This window comes from Cyrtonyx montezumae, unplaced genomic scaffold, assembly GCF_038088225.1.
Source record: "Cyrtonyx montezumae isolate F1298 unplaced genomic scaffold, pur_monq_1.0 scaffold_32, whole genome shotgun sequence".
Taxonomy (NCBI): Eukaryota; Metazoa; Chordata; class Aves; order Galliformes; family Odontophoridae; genus Cyrtonyx; species Cyrtonyx montezumae.
Window position 1 is genome coordinate 257811 of NW_027072037.1, and position 19838 is coordinate 277648.

The 19838-nt window shown below is 53.4% G+C and overlaps 1 protein-coding gene across 1 annotated transcript in view; it reads left to right on the top strand.

Moving 5' to 3' along the window:
* MAP4 (microtubule associated protein 4) overlaps window positions 1-19838 on the top strand; it is a 107873-nt gene that overhangs the window by 52250 nt on the left and 35785 nt on the right. The window contains exons 5-11 of the mRNA XM_065744873.1: window positions 13854-13985; window positions 15098-15208; window positions 15789-15917; window positions 16516-16590; window positions 17339-17467; window positions 18028-18615; window positions 19212-19358. Coding sequence (XP_065600945.1) covers window positions 13854-13985; window positions 15098-15208; window positions 15789-15917; window positions 16516-16590; window positions 17339-17467; window positions 18028-18615; window positions 19212-19358 — 1311 coding nt within the window. The remainder of the gene's footprint in view (window positions 1-13853; window positions 13986-15097; window positions 15209-15788; window positions 15918-16515; window positions 16591-17338; window positions 17468-18027; window positions 18616-19211; window positions 19359-19838) is intronic.

Here is a 19838-nt window from a genome sequence, read left to right on the forward strand (position 1 = left end):
CCGTGCTGCGTGTCCCCGTGCTCGTGGCATTTCCAGAGGGACAGGCTCAGAGCAGCGTGGTCTGAAGGCTGTTTGCAAACACGTCCATCGCAGCGCATCGGAGCTGAAATGCTGTCAGCGAGCCGCGTGATTGGAAGGGGGTGCAAAAATAGAAGGGAGATCTGTTCTCGTACCGCTGACAGCGTGCTGAGGGCTGGGGGGAGGGCTGGGGGCTGCTTCCTTTGTGCAGGGAGCGTAGCAGCACGCGTGCTGTGGCTGCTGGTGCTCGTGGCAGTGCCGTGGGTGCCCAGCTTGTGGCTGCGGGCGCTGGGCTTCTGCAGTGGCACATCTGGAATGAGGCTCCTGAGTGCTGGTGATGTGGAAGCGCACGCGTGCTGCCTGCCCTGTTGGCTCTGATCCCCCCTGTGCTGCTGAGTGATGGTGTTCTGCAGAGAGCTCCTGAAAAATCACCTTCATCCCTTACGTTTAAGCATGTCAACACCGGAGCGTTTCACACTGCTCTTCTCCCTGAAGTGCTTCTCCTCCTTTACCCATCTGTCTCACGGATGGTGTGAGCCTTTACCACTAAAGGCTTGTCAGACTCCGGGCAGAGCTTCTCAGGGTTTCCAGGCACTGCAGAGCAGCATCCTTCACCCTTTGCTTTGTGCAAAGCCCACGTGGGTGGCTCAGGTGCTGGTTAGGTAAGGTCGGGTACTGCAGTGACTCCGGCTTCGCGTGCTCCTCAGGAGCGCTGCGTGGGGATCGGATACGATGGGAACAACTCCTTTGCAGCACCCAGACATTGGGAGATGAAAAGGAGAAAGCACTGCACCATGCGTTGAGCACGGAGCTCCTCCGGGAGGTGGGAGCCTTTATTGTGATGGTGCCCCTGGGGGGTCGGGCTGGTGTCCATCGGTTCTGTAGCTCTGGTGGGCCCAGCAGTGACCACGGTCCTGAATTCTGCAGCTCAGAGCAGTCCTCCCCGGCGGGATTTCTTTCATGCAAGCTTTTGAATTGCTGTGTTTTTGGAGGAGTAATTTGAATACGTTTCCTACCGTAGAACCGCAGAAGCATTCAGGTTGGAAAAGCCCTTTAAGGTCATCACATCCAACTGCCAGCCCCACCCCAACCCCCCTGTGCCCACTGCCCACATCTCCCAGTGCCACATCCCCACAGCTCCTCAACATCCCCTGGGATGGTTCCCCCACCCCCTGGGCAGCTCTGCCAGCACCTGACTGCTCTCTGGAGAAGGAATTGTTCCCAGTACCCGGCACGGGGCTCCTGCCCCATCACTTTTTGCCCGAGCAGCTCTGCAGAGACCTTTTGGTTGCACGGGGGGACGTTTGAATGGCTCTTTTGGGTTTATGTGACTCAGATGATGACTTCTGCTGAAGGGCAGAGTGGTGCTGGTGCTGGTACCTGCTCTTTCACTTCATCCCATGACCCAGAAACACTGCGGGACCTCTCCTGTCTGGTTTTGGAGAAAATTAATGCTTCTTCCCATACCTGCACCCTCCTGTTCATGTGCTGCAAGCTCAGGGCTGGGGTGGGCTGTGCTGTGCTCAGCGTGGTTCGGTTCGGTGCCCGTTCAGACCTGCGATGCCGCTCACGTTCTGCTATGTTAAATGCCACGCTCAAGGAGATTTTCTTCCTGGGCTGTAGTCTTGTTTGCTGCTTGTATCAAATCAGCTTAAGCCGTTGTGTAACGAGCTCTGTGATGTGCAGGGGGGGATGTGTGGTGATGCCACGCTTCCCTGCAGTGGGGCTGCAGCCCCGGGCAGTGGGGTTGGAAGGGGGAGGGTGGGGATGGAGGGCAGGGATGTGGGAGCCAGCACTGCTGTGCCTGCTGCTGGCTGTGGGTATGGGACGGGCCGTGGCTTCCACTTCTGCTCGTCCCTTTCTGCTTTTAAGCTTTGATTCAAAAGTGCAGCTCACAGAACCATTCAGGTTGGTGAAGACCCAACCCCACCCACCCACGTCCCCCAGTGCCATGTCCCTGTGGTTGTGCAGCACCCTCAGGATGATGCCATCTCCCTGGGCAGCCTGTGCCAGCTCTGACTGCTCTTTGGAGGAGGAATTGTCCCAGCCATACCCGCCCTGGTGCAGTGTGAGGCTGTTAACTCTCATCGTAGCATGAAGCCACGTAGCTGAGACTTAGCTGCATCCCAAAGAGGTACTTTCCTTTTTCCTCCCTCATGCCTAGACTGATGTCTCCTTTCTTTTCTTGCTTATTCCGGTAGTGTATGGTACACTTTGGGTACCATATCTATATGTGGTTTGGATAAGTTGAGTTCATGGGAAGTTCATGCTTGCAAGACTTGTCAAAGGAAACAGCGCAGAGCTGTGAAACACACACCCAAATGGAGCTTAGTCTAAAACATAACCACCTTTTTGCTATGCCTGGTATTGTTATGCCACTCTCCATCATACTCGAAGTCGTTGCTGTTGGGCCAAGTGCACAAGGACTGGAAAAAAGGAAACATCATTCCTATTTACAAGAAAGGGAGGAAGGAGGACAAGGGGAACTGCAGGCCGGTGAGCATCACCTCTGTGCCTGGGAAGATGTGTTAAGGCACACAGGGGATGTGCAGGTGATCCAAGACAGCCAACATAGCTTCACCGAGGGACCAATGTGGTGGCCTTCTATGATGGAGTGACTGCACTGTGTTCAAAGGGAAGGAGCCCGATGTCATCTGCTGGGATTTCTGCAAAGCCCTTGACATGGTCCCCCACCACATCCTTATCTCTAAATTGCAGAGATACAGATTTGAGGGGTGGACTCCTGGGTGGATAAGATATGGGTTGGAAGGCCACAGACAGAGGGTTGTGGGGAATGATCCAGGTGGAAAACAGTGATGAGCAGTGTCCCCCAGGGCTCTGTCTTGGGACCAGTGCTCTTCTTCAACACCTACATCAGTGATGGGCTCAAGGGCACTCTCAGGAAGCTTGCTGATGACTGTTGGCACGTTAAAAGGAAGGGACGTCATCCAGAGGGGCCTCAACAAACTCAAAAGGTGGGCCCATGTGAAACTTAGGAGGTTCTGTATAAGTATCCCAGATATGTATACAGAGTAGGGGAAGAAGTCCTTGAGAGCAGCCCTGCGGAGGAGGACCTGGGGGGTCCTGGCAGGTGAAAAACTGAACATGAGCCAGCAGTGTGTTCTCACAGCTTGGAAGGCTAATGGTATCCTGAGCTCCATCAGAAGAGGAGTGGCAGTGGGGCAGGGAGGGGATTGCCCCTCTCTGCTTTGCCCTCATGGGGCCCATCTGCAGCACTGCATCCACGTCTGGGGCCCCCAGTTCAGGAAAGATGTGGAGCTGTTGGAGAGGGTCCAGAGGAGGCCATGAAGAAGCTCAGAGGGCTGGAGCACATCTATGAAGACAGGGTGAGGGAGCTGGGCTTGTGCAGCCTGGAGAAGAGAAGGCTGCGAGGAGACCTCATTGCAGCATTACCGTATATAAAAAGGGAGATTATAAGCAGGAGGGGAATCAGCTTTTTACAAGGGTAGGCAGCGATAGGACAAGGGGAATGGTGTTAAGCTCAAGGAGGGAAGGTTTAGATTGGATGTCAGGGGAAAGATCTTCACAGAGAGAGTGGTGAGGTGCTGGAACATGCTGTCAAGAGTGGTTGTGGATGCTCCATCACTGGATGTGCTCAAGAACAGGTTGGATGGGGCCCTGGGCAACCTGGTGTAGCACTAGATCTGGAGGTTGGTGTCCCTGCCTGTGGCAGGGGGTTGAAACTTGATGATCCTTGAGGTCCCTTCCAAGCCAAGGCATTGTAAGTGTGATTATTTAGCTTGATGAAGGTCTCTGCCACCCAGCAGGACAGCTACCTCCCAGCTCCCAGTGGACCATGCTGCTCACAGCCCCATCCAGCCTGGCCCTGAGTGCTTCCAGGAAGGGGGCATCCACAGCCTCGCTGGGCAGCCTGTTCCAGTTCTCTTCTGATCTCTTTTTGTGTCTGCAACACTTATCAAGTGGGATTTTATCCTACTTATGGACAGTTCAGGAATAAACGTGGATGCCAAGCTGGGGGCAGCTCACTCCCAGCCCAGAGCTCCATAACCTCCTCCTGTCGCAGTGCCATCCCTGAAGGTTGGGTAAGGCTGACTGTGTTGCTCACCTTGATGCAGTGCTGCAATACATCTGTTGTTAACACAGAGTTTCAGCGGCACTGACTGCAGCCAGGGTAACCCTGCCTCATCCAGACCTTTTCTAGATGAAGCCAGTTCATCTAAAATGCAGGTTCATCTGTCATCCTAAGATGCTGAAGGCTCCTCATGGCCACTGCCTTCCACTGCTTCCCCGTGCCAGGCTTTGGCAGCTCTTGCATCTAAGAAAGGTGCTTTCTGCAGAGACAGCCATGGGATTAAATGATGGCACTGTGTCCTTCTTTCTGTGCAGGTTGTAACTTAGAGTGTTCAGTGGCTGTTGACCAGCTTTGGTCTCCAGCTCCAGAGGGAAATCAGGTTGGATATTGAGAACAATTATTTCTTCTCCAAGGAGCATATGGGCACTGGTACAGCCTGCCCAGAGAGCAGGGGGGAGGGGGTCCACCTTCCCTGTGATGTTCCAGAGCCATGGGGACGTCGTGCTGGGGGACGTGGGGTTGGGTGTGGGGATCTCAAAGCTCTTCTCCAACCAGAATGGTTCTGTGGTTCTGTGAGTTGAGATGGGTTGATGGATGAACCCGGTGCTTTTGGAGATGTTTCCCAACCTCTGTGATGGTGGGGTGCTGTGGCAGGCCCACGTTGGCCATGGAGCAGCACAGGGAAGATCACCACTCGGTGACGTGCGGCCTTAATGGGGCTTGGCAGAGGAGAGGGGCTGGAGGTGGCTGTGCTCTTGATGGGACGCCGCATACTCTGCCCCAATTGTTCAGCAGTTTGTGTTGAACATCTCTTTTCTCTGTGCTGGCTGAAGACGTGTGGCTGTAGAATGGAATTGTGCATCGGGGCAGAAAGTGCAAAGCTGCTGGGATGGCAGAGGAAAAGCAGCTCCTCTCTGCAGTGTGTCCGAGATGGGAGGGATGGCGATCTCTGAGGACAGATGCTTCTGCTTTGTCACGGAGGAAACTTCTTCATTATTTATGGGTGGTTATAAAATAGGGCTCCTGTCGTATTGCAGCACCGTGGTGTTGCACTGTCACCTCTCCCTGCTCAGACAGCGCACAGCTTAGAGACAAAGCAGCGACAAAAGCGGGTGATCTGAAATGGCATTTGTAAGCAAATAGTGCTGAGCAGGAGGAGTGCAGGGCTGGGGGGCCAGGGTGACCTGTTAAAAAGATGGAGATTGAAGGAGATGAGCCTTTCTGAGTTGGGCTTGGGTGAGATATCCTTGCAGCCCACCTGCAGGCTCAGGAAGTGAGGCAAGCTGTTGTTCTGATGCAAATACTGCCTTCAAGGCTGGAGAAACAGGGAGCTGGGATGATCTTGGATGATACTTTCCAACCTGCATAGTTAACAGATGCATAGTTAACAGAATATGCGGTTCAAATAGCAGGATGGTCAGGATGTATAACCGGAGAGATTATCATGGTGGAAGGGAATTGGCAAAAACAGATGGACTGCTCACTTGTGTCCCAGGTTGGCAGTAGAAAAACTCAAAAGTGAGCGATGTCCAGAAAGAGCTCCTTCCCCAGTGGTGCTCAGCCCTTAAATGAGGTCTGGGAGAGGTGGATCCAGGCTCCACCCCTTCTGGTCACACAGGTGCATTGCCTTCACTTGTGCTCACCAGCCGACTCAAGTGTTCAATCAGTGGTTCAGGCCGTGATCCAACAGTTCCCGTACACCAACCCAAACCATTCTGTGAAATATTCCCCAGCGATTGCCCCACTGAAGTTATGGAGACGGATCTGTTCCGTTTCTGTCTTTTCTTGTTCTTCCTAAGCTGAATCATTTAAATTGGCAGTGTTTTCTTCACTGTACTCAGAGCAGTTTTGATGTCCACAGTCCGTGTTGGAGGGCGTGGGCTGGAGCTGTGCTGTGTGTTTGCAGGAGGCCCACGGGCAGCCCTCCCTGGTGGGCTGTGTGCTCTCTCATCTGTTTGCATCTGTGCTCCACAGCTCTGCTTCTCCTTCATCTCCCGTTGAGGTCTTCTGTTTCCTCCTTTGTGTAACCTCAAATTTCACGATGTCCACCTTTTTCTCACATCTCCTGTTCTGGTGATGGAAGTCACTGAGGCTGCCATGCTAACGCTGTGTGCTGATTTCATCTGTCGTTCGTTGGAGCCCATCCTGATCTCTCCCATCACAGCATTAAGCATGACTTATTCTGGATTTCAACCTTCAAAGCTCCAGCTGCCAGTTTTGCTCCTCCAGCAGATAATCCTCCTTCAGACATGGCCTGTCCTTTGGCCAATGCTTTATTTACCTTTATGTCATTTCCTTCTGCCTCCAGTTTCCCTAACATTTCCCCTGGCTGCAGATGAAAACATTTTGCTTTCGGCTACGTCAAGTCTTCCCTGCTCGCTTTGTCTGGGGAATCTGTTCCATCCAGTCTGTTACATCAGTGCCATTCTGGTTTCCAGTGATGCAAACAGCTTGTCTGTCAAAGTGCCACTCGTACAAGGACAGCCCTGCGAGGTCTTAAGGGCTGGTTGCAGTCAATCTCACATGCAGAATAACTGCAGAAATGCGAGAGGTAAAGTCTGCGTTGGTGTCACTGAAGTTTCAGAGGGTGGTGGCATCTGGAAAAGCCAAAGGGAATGCAGAAAAGAAGCATCTTGCTTTGACCATTCCCATTATAGGTTCACTTTTTGCTCCTTTATTGAAAAGAGCTCAGCACGCTTTGCACTGAGGAGTCAATACAAGCTTTGTGTTTTGAGGTATACATCTGAAAATGTTCTTGGGGTGGGTTTGGGGGTTGTTCTCCTCAGGCACACTGGGAAGGGCCCTCTGCCCGGCCACGCACACCAGGCTGTGGGGCCATGGGTCCCCCGGTGCTGATCTGGGGCTGTGGGTGTGCTGGTAGCCCGTGGCCACTGGATGTGCAGGGAGGTGGTGGTGAGCTGGGGGTCAGCATCTGCTCCCATGTAACGGTGACAGGATGAGAGGGAATGGCCTCGTGTTGTGCCAGGGGAGGGCCAGGTTGGATGTTAGGAACAATTCCTACTCCCAGAGAGCAGCCGGGTGCTGCCACAGCTGCCCAGGGGCTCTGGGGTGGGGTTCTGTCCCTGGAGGTGCTCAGGAGCTGTGTGGATGTGGCACTGGGGGTTGTGGGCAGTGGGCACGAGGGGGGGTGGGGGTTGGGGGGTTGGGCGTGGGGTCTTCTCCAACCACAGCACTTGTGCAGTTCTGTGACCGCAGAGCGTGGCGGCAGAGCCCTTCGCTGCTTTCCGAGGTCGGACTTTGAGTGCACTGTGTATTTTTCCTCCCAACGGAAACCAGAGCGATGCCACGGCCGCGGCCCCGCGGAAGGTTCCAGACCACCCTGGAAACGTCGGCACCCGGTGCTGGCTGCGTGCCCGGGCTCTGCCGCTCACATCTGGCTGAGACGGCTCGCTGCCGGGTCCCCGGGGTCCCACTCGTGTTTCGGGTCCGTGGTGCTTCGGTTGGGAGCCGCAGCCCCATCGCTCCTCTTGGCGGGGACGCCGCTGAGCTCCGTCTTGGCTCCGTGCACACAAACAGAGGTACAGCTCCGGTGGGTTCTGGCAAGTCTCCATTAGCACTGCACTCACCACGAACCTGTGCACCCCCTTGGTGAGGAAGTGGAGCACTGGGTGCCTTCCCAAGGCTGCGGGAGGGCCGAGACAGCGCAGCACGTCTCCAGGAGCAGGAGCTTGCTGGATAAGCAGCCACAGAGCTGCGGATCCATCCCGTGTTATGTAAATGGCCTCGTGCTCTGATGTCGCCGGTGTCATTAGTTTGACACTCGCCGGAATTAATGGCCATAAAACTCCGTCACCGCCGCGGCAGATAGACCTCTCCCGACTGCCTCTGGTGCCTCGTGTGAGCTTTGCCGTGGGATTTTAGCAGCGGAAAGTAGGTCACGGCAGCCTGTAATCTCAGCATTAAACAAACATGACTGTGGTGCTGAAGGGAGGAGGGCTATTTTAAGAGCTCGCTTCCATTCTCGCCGTCTCATCCTGCAGAGCCGCCGGGCGGGGGCTGAGCAGCAGCAGTGAGGATGCGCAGTGCTGCGCGGCCCCGCGCACGCAGCTTTTCTGTGCTGCAGGAGTGTGTGTGGTCCGGTCCCTCTGCCCCCCACATGAAGCAGGAGGGGAAGGGGTGGAAGTGTGGGTCAGGAGAACAGAAGCATTGGGGGTCCAGCAGCGACGCAGTGCTCCTGCTTATGGGGCGGCACTGCCGGTGGTGGGGTGTGAAGCCGTGTTACAGTCAGACGGTTCCCAACTCCTGGGCTCTGATAACGTATTCTTAGGGGTTTCCTTAGCAGCTCTGGGCTTTGGGGGAAGCGTTGGTTATCTGTTCTGGGCTGGGCACCGGCTTATTGTCTGCGGGTATCCCAAGTGCATGGACTCGAAATATCTGAAGTAAATGGTTCGGGTTTTGGTTGGGCTTCCAGGAGTGCTGGTACCACGCCTGGTGCATGCTTTCACCGCAGAGAGCTCCTGCAGGAGGAGAGCAGAAGGTACATGTGGACAGGAGGTGGTGCCTCACGTTGTTGCATGGGGGCTCAGGTTGGACACTGGGAGCAGTTCCTTCCCCAGAGCTGCCCCGGGTTTGGGGTCACCGTCCTGGGGTGTTCCAGAGCACAGATGTGGCAGTGGGGGATGTGGGTAGTGGGCAGTGGGGGGGTGACTGGGGTGGGCGTGGGGATCTCAGAGGGATTTTCTGACCTTAACAGTTCTGTGATGAGTTGGAAAGTAAAAATATGTGACGGAATTGTCCATTTTTAGGCAAGTATAAAGGTATGAGCAGCAGCAAGGAAAGGTCTGTGGACTTCAGCTTGTCTTGATCATGAGGTCTTGAGTTGAATCTGTTGGGAAAATGGGAAGCTATGAAAGATGGATTTGTGTGTATAGGGCAGGACATTCATAGGCATACTGACACAGCTGTGTCAGAGTTCTGGATGGAGCAGAAGCCCAATAATGGTGGGATATCAGCACACAGAGCTTGCGAGATAACCCAAAGTGGAAGGGACCAAAGGGATCATCGAGTCCAGCTGCTGGGTAAGAACAATATGGGATTAAGGTACACAGTGCTGTGTCACTACCGAAGCACGTGGCTCGAAACGAAGGGGCTCTCTAATTTCTTGGAAAGCTGAGAAGGTTGAAGAACAGTCCCCTGTTGTACAGAGCTGGAGGAGGAGATGGTGCAGAAGGGCTGTGGCGTTCAGACTGCTGTCTCCTTTCATTGTGCTCCGTGTTGTTTGATGAGCAGTACAGACCTCGGGAGGGGGAGAAAAAAAGAAGAGTTAAAGCAGGTTTAAATCCAGCTGAGGGCCTGGGTTTAGAGCAGCACAGGCAGCGTTCCTGGGACCCACACCCCCTTCAGCAAGCAGGCATCCTTCCCTCAGTTCACCACACAGAAACCCACTCACTTTTGGGGTAAGAAGTTTCCGAAGTAGAGCTGTTGTGTTTACGTGCACCTATGACAACGCTGCGGAAATAAACCTCGGGAGTGTTCTGTGTAAAAATAGGACTTAAAGTGCCTTTGTTATAAAAAGCAGAGAACCTACCCCGAACTGGGGTCAGGTGTCCTGTTCAGAAATGCTTTTTTTGGGGTCAGTGAGAATTGTTCTTCTGGAATGAGTTGAGCGGGCGAGACCCATTTTGACTGTTATTTTTGCTATTCTCTGGACGCCTTGCTTGGCCGTGCTTGCTTTCCCTGAGCTTCAGGTCGATCACAGAACCATTCAGGTGGGAGAAGACCTCTGAGATCCAAATCCAACCTCAGCCCACCCCCATCGTGCCCAGTGCCACGTCCCACCTTTGTGAGCCCCATCTACAGGAAGGGTCGTAAGGAGGATGTGGGGGGCGATAGGTCCATTAGGGATTTGATTTAGTAGTTGGGTAGGGATAGTGATAGGAGGATGGTTGGACTAGATGATCTTGTAGGTCCTTTCCAACCTTATGAACCTATGAACCATCAGCCTGACACACTTTGCTGGGTAAGGAAATGGCTGAGGGTGGGGCCCAGAGAGTGAATGGGGTCACGTCCAGTTGGTGAATGGTGACCAGTGGTGTTCCCAGTGGTTGGAACTGGGGCCTGTCCTGGTTAATACCTTTATTGATGACCTGGATGAGGGCATTGAGCCATCTGCCATCAACCACGTCCATCTGCCTGGGGGTGGGAGGGCCCTGCGGAGGGACCTGGACAGGCTGATGGCTGAAGCCAATGGGGTGAGGTTCAACAAGACCAAGTCCTGCATTGTGGCCACAAGAGCCCCAGGCGGTGCTGCGGGCGTGGGGCAGAGCAGCTGGAAGGCTGCATGGATGGAATGGACCTGGGGGTGTTGGTAGGCAGTGGGCCGAGCAGGAGCCAGCAGAGCACGAGGTGACCGTCCCTCTTGGAGGGTCTTGGAGGTCTTTTCCAACCGTGGTGGTTTTTATGGCTCTGTGATCCCCATGGGTGCTCCCCCCCCCCACCCCGGGCAGCCTATGGCAGTGCCCCACGGCTCTTTGGAGAAGGGATTGTTCCCAGTGCCCACCCTGACCCTCCCCCAGCACTCTGTGATGCCGTCCCCTCATCCCACGGCTGTTTCTTTTTTTTTTTTTTGGCAGATTTTTATTTTTTTAAAGGCAAAATGATGAACTCCCATTGAACTTTGGAGCTCCTGACTTTGCATCTTCTCAGTGCGGTGACACCGGTTCTGCCTGTCAGAAGCACTAAGCTCTTTTAGCATTGCAGCTTACGCAACAGCGTGGAATTGCAGCAGGAAAGCAATAAATGCTTCTAGAATTGCCAGCCCTGTCTGAAATGCCCTCCAGGTTTGTGTGGACGCATCATATCTCCCTGATCTTCCCCATCCAACTCAGTGGTGGATTTTAATTTGCTTTTCCCTGCAACAAGGTCAGTTTTAACGTGACCTCATCCCGATCCAGGTGCAGTGCAAGCTGCTGATAGCTAAGCCTTTGTCCTTTGCAAGGACGCACGTTTTTACCCCAAAAGCAGTGTCTGAATTGCATATTGGATCTATGAGGTTGGAGGCAACCCCGACACCTGAAGCCCAGTGTGCGGTGCTCTGAGCAGGGTCAGCAGAGCAGACTGCTCAGAGCTCTGTCCCGTGGGGCCTGGGTCACCTCCAGACCCCACAGCCTGCCCCCATGGCTCAGTGTCCCTCACAGCTTCGTTAACGAGCACTTCTTTCCTTTAATGAAGCTGTCTGAATGTCGGTGCAACAAGAGCAAGGGCAGCGGGCAGGAAGGAACCACTGTGATGGCTTTGGTGGGCAGAAACCCTTCGCCATCGGTACCGCCAACTCCGTGCTATGTTGGATGCAAAACTTTGTACCATGCAAACATCTCTTTCGAGTCTCGAAGCTGTCGTCCCCTTGGATAAATACCTAAGAAGCTCTGTCGGCGCTCTCAGTACTTTTCCATGTTGCTGCTTGTCTGCAGATCCCTTTGATTCCGGGCCGTGGGTGCAGCTCATCCACCGTGCACATCTGCGTGGGTTGAGAGCTGTCCCGTAGGACGAGGCAGGAGTCTCCAGCTGCTGGTGCTGGTGCAGCTGTGCGAAGCAGAGGAGCTGGGGTTCCCCCGGGGCAGCTCACAGCTTCGCACGGAGTGTGGAAGCATGCACACTCCCTGTTCACATCCCTTGCGAAGGAGAGGGACACCACAGATTGGTGGTGGGATGGGGATTGTTCCACCAAAACTGGGAGAGCATCCCACTGAGATGCCAGACCACTGCAGCACTCTGGGGAATTAGCTCAGGGATCAGCCATACGAAAGAAGCTCTTAAGCTTCTCTTTTCCTGCTTGCTTGGTCTGGTGCTGGCAGGGGCATCCCGTGGCTGCAGACTCATTAGCTTTGAAGGTACTTAACCTCTAGTTTGAGATCTGCCCGGTGACCTCCCAAGATTAGCATCTCCCCCAGCAAAAAGGCTTTGCCACAGTAATCCCCTCCGCAGCAGCTTCTTGCTGGCCGTGGGCTCTGTGCTTCTCCCTATGGATCACCCTCTCACCTGGTGCCTGTGCTGAATGTCCTGTGCTCTCTGGGATCAGCTCGGGGACGGCTGCTTGCATGGGATCCATATTCTTGCTTTCAGAAGCAACTTTGCTGTGTAAGTCTGCTGCGAATTCATTTATTTTTGTTCAGCTGAGGCTTTGTTATCTTCAGTTGCTTCACATTAGCTCTGCTCATCACGAGATGTTGAGCTCTGAGCGAAGCTTTAATACTGGAGGAGGGAGCAGGGTTGTGGGAGCTGCGTGGTTCACCTTTTGCACTGTTTATGCTGATGGGCGTTGGGATGCACGTTACAGTTGTGCTCCTGGGGGTTTTCAGCCAGGGGTTCCTGTTTGCTTTGGGTCTGTGTGGTGCATCACACGCAGGTGCTGCAGTGCTTTGCTCTGCAGAGCTGTGTTTTGAACCAGGAAATCCTTTCCTGCAGTTTTCTGCCATCTCTCGTCCTCTTGCTTCAGTGGGGAGGAACCGAGTGTTGGGATGGTGAGGAGACAGGGGCTGTTTCATGGAGTTTTATTGACCAAATCACAGAACTATGGAGGTTGGAATGGACCCGTGGAGCTCCCCCAGTCCAACCCCCCACTGCAGCTCCCAGCAGCGGCTGCACAGCATCCAGGTGGGTTTGGGTATCCCCAGGGAAGGAGATCCCCCAGCTCTGTGGGCTCCGTTCCAGGGCTCTGCCACCCTCACAGCACACAGATCCATCCCTCCTCACGTTCGGACGGAGCTCCCTGGGCTGCAGTCTGTGCCCACTGCCCCGTGTCCTGGCACTGGGCAGCACCGAACAGAGCCCGGCCCCCTCCCTATGCCCTCCAGATACTGATCAGCACTGCTCTGATCCCCTCAGCCTTCCCTCCTGCAGCTGCACAGCCCTGGGGCTCTCATTCTGTCCCTGCCAGGAGCAGCTCCAGGCCCCCACCACCCCACAGCCCTCCAGTGGACTCAGCAGCATCTGTGGGGCTGTGTCACGGCCGTGGACATCGCTCCCATCGAGGACAGAAACCAAAGCCATTCTGTGCTGGTGTTTACACATGAGAAGGGAGGTAGCATTTTGTAATTACATTGCAGTTGCAGTTTGCATTTCCACCCTCTAGCCTTCAAGGGTGCGTGTAGAGGTCAGTTTATTGCTGCGTAGCTGGGTCAGCACTGCAGCAGTTCTCCTGCAGTCATGGGCTCCTGTTAAAGCACGGCATCAGTTCTCCCTCCCTTGTCAGAGCAGGATCACCAAGTGGTTGTGTTGGAAGGGACTCGTATCTTTCCAGTTTGGAGCTGTCGGAGCTGCTGGTCTGCACAGTCCCAGTATTCCACCTGGCAGTCTTATTTAAACATGTGTCTTACGTAGTCTAGTTTCTTTGTTTCTGTTCCTTTCCACGGGGGATGTCTGTGGGCTGTGACACAACACAGCACCAAAATATGTGACGCAGGGCAGATAGCAGTCTACAAAGGCTGCTGGTCTTAGTGGGATTGTTTTTAGTGTGGGACAGCAGAGCAGGATGGATGCTTTCCGTGGTTGGGTGGAAGCCATTGGCCTCGGATGTGTGGGTGCGTATGGAGACCTGGTGTTGTGAGCCAGGGGGGGTTGGGTTTGTGAAGATATCCTCATAAAGGCCTTACATTTACCTGTCTGGATCAAAGCAGTAGGAAAGGAGCCGTGAGCTGTGGCTCGGCCAGCAGCTCGTGCTGTTGTAGGCCTTTCATCTCCATGTCATGCAGGAATAAATCTTTAACCCCTTTTCGGTTTATTGTTTCTGTATTGACGGCACCACTGTCTTCTCTAATTCCAGTGTTCCCGGGAGAAATCATGGATGAAAAGCTGTCCTATAAGGAGTTCCTCGATCGCAACGACACCTGGGCCGTGGACGACAGAGACCTGTGCTTCGAACCACAGCCGGTGTTCAAACCCATGGAGATGGCAGGTATGCCCGTGGTACTCTCACGGCTGTAGCACCACTGTTCTGTCACTTCTGTCACACGATAGAGCCCTCACATCCATCCCGGGGACTTTCTCCTCGTGCCTCGTGCTCACACCTTTAGGATGTGTTACTGTGTTTTCCTAAAGCACAGAACATTGACACTGGAGTGGAGCCTGTATTTTTTTCAGGTACTTTTGGACACGCTGGACCTGTCCACTAAATGATCTTGCTCTCTGAATCCCGTGTTTTCTAAGATGCTCTGTGAAGCAATTCTGTATTGTCTCAGTGGTGAGAAATGATTCACGTGCCAACCAGAACCAAAGAGCCTTTGGTTTCTGAAGGCTTCTCCCCTATTGCTCTGTGGGGTGGAAGAGGGGGATGCTGATGGAGCTGCACTCCATAGCCAGGTGATACACAATGAGGGCAACTTAAATACTGAGCCCATCACTGTGTGTTCTCTTGGCCTAAGTGAAGTGTGAAATGAAGCGAGTCCGTGGGTTATCTGGTGCAGAAACCTTTCTTAATTGGAGCATCTCGTGCGCTGGTGCAGTCATGCTGCAGCGTGGAGGCATTCCTCCGTACTGCTCTCCTGGCTCTGTGCAAGCGAGGGATTCTGCTTCAGGTGGGAAGATGCCTACAGCTGGGTGGTGCTTTTGGTTTTGTTGCACTGCAGGGAGGCAGTTAGGCTCCGTAACGCCGTCCTAAACGGCTTGAAATGAACTCTGAAGCAAGACATTGTCCTGGTGCCTCAAACAGTCTGATAGATTTGTAAAGGACTGTGTGATGCTCACCCCGGTCTGACATTTTGAAGCACAATGAACAGTGACAGTTTTGCTGCCATCCCCTGATACAGCATGTCTGACATTTAAAAATTATACAAAGAAAAAAACCAGAGAGGATGAAAGCCTTCCACTGAAGCTGCTTTAATTGTGCTAAATCCAAAGAGATCTGCGCGGTGTCTGAAATTGGGTGTGTGAGAGCTGTGTGGGGAATGGGAGGGGGCTGAGATCCGTGGGGGGCTTTGTCTGCGGGGGGAAGGCAGCTCTGGGTGCATCTCTGAACGCCGCATCGCTCCTTCAGCCACACCATAACACTGCCTCATTCTGTGTCCTCAGACCCCTTCAGCATGCACCGAGGGGAGAACCTGCCTGACCTGTCTTTCCCTCCTGACATGAAGAATGTGCAGCTCTTCACGGGCCATGCTGACACTGCCAGGGACATCCATGGTGAGCTCCTCCTCTGCTCTTGTCCCCAGTGGTCATTGGTTGGTGTCTTCTCTGTTGACTTGTGCATACTGAGAACTGTGAAGCTGGTGTGACCGTGTCATCTCTGCGTGGTTATTTTCTGTGCCTGGAGACATTCCAGGAGCTGCTTCCAGGAAGGTATTTTTTTGAAGCACCTTCAGGCAGAAGGAGATAGGATGCTGCCCCTGTTGAGTTGGGCTGGAGTTGCCATCGTCTCTTACCTTCGTGGCTGAGCACTCAATTTCCATGAGCTTTTCCCAGCAAGGGAACTTCAGTGTCTGGGCTATTGCATCTGATGTGCTCGTTTACAAGAATTAATAAGAGCAGAAGCAGAAAGCAAAAGGCAACTTTGCATTCATTTGCTGTCTTCTGCCTCGTTGGAAGAAATGTATATAGTTCACAATGTAAAGGGGCACTAACAGATAGAGTTGTTGGCAAACTTCATGTGAACTGTGTGAGCAGAACAGTGTAATTTATTCTGCGGGTGTTGTAGACTTAGGATTGTGGAGGGGAGCTGTTAGAGCCAGCACAGTGACTGACAAACAGCCTCTTGTTTCTTCAGTGCCACATGGGTCTGTGATGGTACCCGACCCACCTTTCCTGGCATCCCCCTATTGTCCTGCAGAGGTCCTAGACCCATCAGCCTTCGTGGGCCTCGATTCAGCTGCAGAGTTTCTGCAAGACAAAGCAGGTGAGAAACTTTTGCTCATCACCATCTGTCTTGCTCTAGTTGGCTTTGAAGGATGTGCCACTGGAAAGTCTTAATATATTGGTGCTAAAGAACCTTGGTAGGGGAGGTAGCACGTAGCATGAGTCAAGATTTGAAAGCATGCTACGAACTGGCAGTGCCAGTTCTTGGGTCAAGGTGAATGTTCTGAAGATACTTTGGAGATGAATATTCCATTGAGCAGAGATCCTTCCCCAGAGAGGAGGCAGTGCTCCGTCCCTGGAGACATTCAGGGCCACAGGGGATGGGGCTCTGAGCACTGATGGAGCTGAGGGTGTCACTGTGCATCGCAGGGAGTGGGACCACATGGCCTTCAGAGGGCTCTTCCAACTCAAACCATTCTGTGGTGCTGTGGCTCTCTGAACCCGCTCCTGGTCAGGTTGGTTCTGACTCCTGTCCAGTGCAAGCTGTGGCTAGAAGTAATCACAGAAGACCACAGTGTTGTGATGGCGTCCCTGAGGTGAACTGATGAGCTGTAACCCAAGGGTGAAGTCAAAAAAGCAGCAGAGTCGATCCCTTGAGCAAAGAACTTTATAAATGAAGCAGTGCTGTGTTTCCATAGTGCCTGAAGACCATTGGATGGGAGCTCAGCACTACGTGAAGGGACCGGATGCCTCCTTCTTTGCTGAGCCACCAGGTAAAAGTAGTTCTGATCTATGGGAACTGTCTGCTGAGGGTTTCTGTGGAGCAGAAGCAGAGCTTCTGTCCTCTTCCCATCAAGAAACAAGAAACAGTGGAGAAACGAGGGTTGGAGTGGAGTGGGAGCTGGCTGAGAACAATGAGATTTCTGGTTCTCAAGTCAAATCTGAATGAAAGGTGCTGTAGGTGTTAATGCTCATCGTCAGGTGTGGGGAGTAGGGAGGAACTGATGGTTGGACTAGGTGATCTTGTAGGTCCTTTCCAACCTTATGAACCTATGAACTCTGCATTCATCTGGGCTGCTCAATTTAAGGTAACCAAAGTGATGTTTGCAGTTCCAAGCCCAGCTCCCATTACGTGCTGCGGAGGAATGCTTCTGTGGAGCTCCATCACAGAGTCATTAAGGTTGGAAAAGACCTCGATGCTCAGCAAGGGCAGCCCCAGCCCACCCCACCGTGCCCACTCACCGTGCCCGGGGGCCCTGTGCCATGCACACTCCAGAGTCAGATCTGCTGGAGGTGATGCACATCAGAGCCACGTGTTCACTCCTCAGGATCTGGAGTGGTTTTGGAGCTCAGTGCTCCCCTGTCAGCTCCTCCCAGCTCAGTGCTTCCCAGAGGGCGCCGTGTTTTCTCCAGCTGCCCAAATCTGACAGCGGAGGAGAGATTCTCATCCCATCCAGCCCAGGAGGTAAAGCTGTTTGCTGAGATCTTTGAGTTCTTAATCAAACTGTTCTTTACGCCCAGTGCCCTCCGCAGCGCCGGGAGCAGAAGTGCTGGCTGTGCTGGAGCACCCTGCAGCAGCAGCTCCTTACTTTGTTCCTACGGCGTTAGCATCATCCCCAGAAGAAACCAAAGCTGCTGAGGCACCAAAAGGTAACACCACGCTCACCTTGTGCTGCTCTGGGACCCCTCCTGGGCAAGGTGTCGTCTCTAAAATAGCACTTTTTAGGGCATTTATTTATAGGCAGCAGGAAGCTCGTGGTGTGTATTTGTTTTGTCACCATCTTATTCAGCCGTAAGGTCAATGATCCTCAAAGAAAATGAACCAAAAAGTTTTGTTCAGTGGAACATTGGTGTTATCCATGTTGGACTTCATTCCTTTCCCCAGTGACAGAATGACAGTCAGAGGGGCTGGGGGGGAGGACAGAGCTGGAAAACGCCTTTCAGGGGATCTTTGCAATTAAGCACAGAGATATTTGGTAGTACTATGAGTTGGCAAATGTTATTTGGAAACAAACAGCTCGAGTTTTAGCAGATGTGTAAAACTGGATGAGGCCACGTTGGGCATGGAAGAACAGAGGGCATCTTTATTGATGTGCAAAGAGTGAGAAGAGGGCAGAGGGAGCCCTGACTCCTCCAACCATAGCCTGTGCTGTCAGGGGTTCACGTTCTTCCTTTTCTGTTCATTTCTGCAATCTGTGTTTCTGTAGCAGATGCTGAGAGTGTTGTTGCCTCGGATGCCATGTCCATCTCTGCAGAGCAAGCTGGGCCCATCCTTGCAGGGAGCACGGAGCCTCCTCACGCTGCGGATGCTGGATCTGTGCCTCCAGCAGAAGCTGAGCTCCCCCAGGGCATGGATATGGGCTTTGCCCCTGCAGCAGAGGCCAAGCCTCCCACTGCTGCCACTGCTGCGTCCACCCCAGCGCCGGATGCTGGCTGGAGCCCAGCAGCACACGCTCAGCCCCATTGCACCGTGGATTTGGAGTTTGCCCCGGCAGCAGATACAGATCCTCACCACACTGTGGATCTGACGTCTGCCCCAGCAGCAGACACTGGGTCTCCTCGTGCTGCAGATTTGGAGTTAACCATGCCAGCAGAAGCGGAACGTCTTCACGCTGTGGATTCCGGCGCTGCTCCGGCAGTGGATGCCATGCCTTCTCCTTCTGTGGATTTGAGTTTTCTCTCTGCATCACAAGTGAAGTCTGTCTGTGCAGCTGACGCTGAAGTCGCTGCACCGGGAGAGCTGGTGACATCCGAGGCCTCTGCTGAGCATAAATCCCCCTTCCACGAACCTCCTGCAGGTGAGCTCCTCTGCCTGAAAGCTCCCTTCAGCCTTGAAATGATGTGGCGGGTGGTGCACTGAGGCACCAGCAGTGGCAGCCACACTCCTGCTGGGGTACGGACTGCTATGGAGTCTGTGTGGTGGGGGCACAAAGGGAAATGGTTGCAAAGTAAAAGAGGGGAGATTTGGACTGGACGTGAGGAGGAAGTTTCTACGCTGAGGGAGGTGAGGTGCTGCACAGGTTGCAGTGAGAGGTGGTGGTGCCCCATCCCTGCAGACACCCACGGTCAGGGGATGGGCTCTGAGCACTGATGGAGCTGTGGCTGTCCCTGTGCATCGTGAGGGGTGGACTACATGGCCCTTAGAGATCCCTTCCAACTCAAACAACTCTGTGATTCTATGCTACAGATCTGCTTTAGCAGAATGGTCAAACTTTCAGGAGGGGAAAACTGGTAGAGAGTGATCCCAAAGCAGGTTATTGCAGTTTTGAAAGTGAGGAACCCCTCTGGTTTCCTTCAGAAGGTGGGAGGTTAGTCGAGGGAGCGATTGCATCCTGTTTAATCTGGTCCCAATTAAAATTAACACCATTTTTGATTCTCTGCATTCCATTTTCAGAAACAACTGCAAGCACAGAGCAGGAGCTGAAAGCCCCCGAGGGTTACGTTGATCTCTCATCAGAGAAAGCGAAGGACAGCACGCCGTCTGCCAGCCACCACGCCGAGCACCTCCCAGCACCAACAAACCACCTCTCAGAACCTGCAGGTGAGCAGCTCAAGCCACCAGTGAAACCACAGAGGCACTTTGCTCTCAGCTGAAGGCGCCTGAGTTCTTTCTCAGACATTTTTTCTTACTCTTACCAAAGGACAAAGCAATGAAAGATTTACCTACGAGGTTATGAACACAGTGTAGGGAGTGTGTCACAAGTGGACAGTGGCATTACAGCCCACTGAGGCTGGAGAAGAGCCCTGAGGTCCCCAAGTCCAACCCAACCCACCCCACCATGCCCACCGACCCAGACTTCAGAGATGACCACGTGGAGCTTCTCTTTTCCACCCACCTTTGTTGTGTCAGCATTTCTCACGGTCTCTGTTTGTATGTAATTAATTTTGCTTCAATGTTAAAAAAACAAACCAAAACCCCACGGTCTCCGGTGTGGGTGTTTTACAACTTGAAACTCGTTTTAATTGCTGAGCTGGGAATTGGGTGGTGACTGTGTGGGTATCTTCCAAAGTACACACGAAT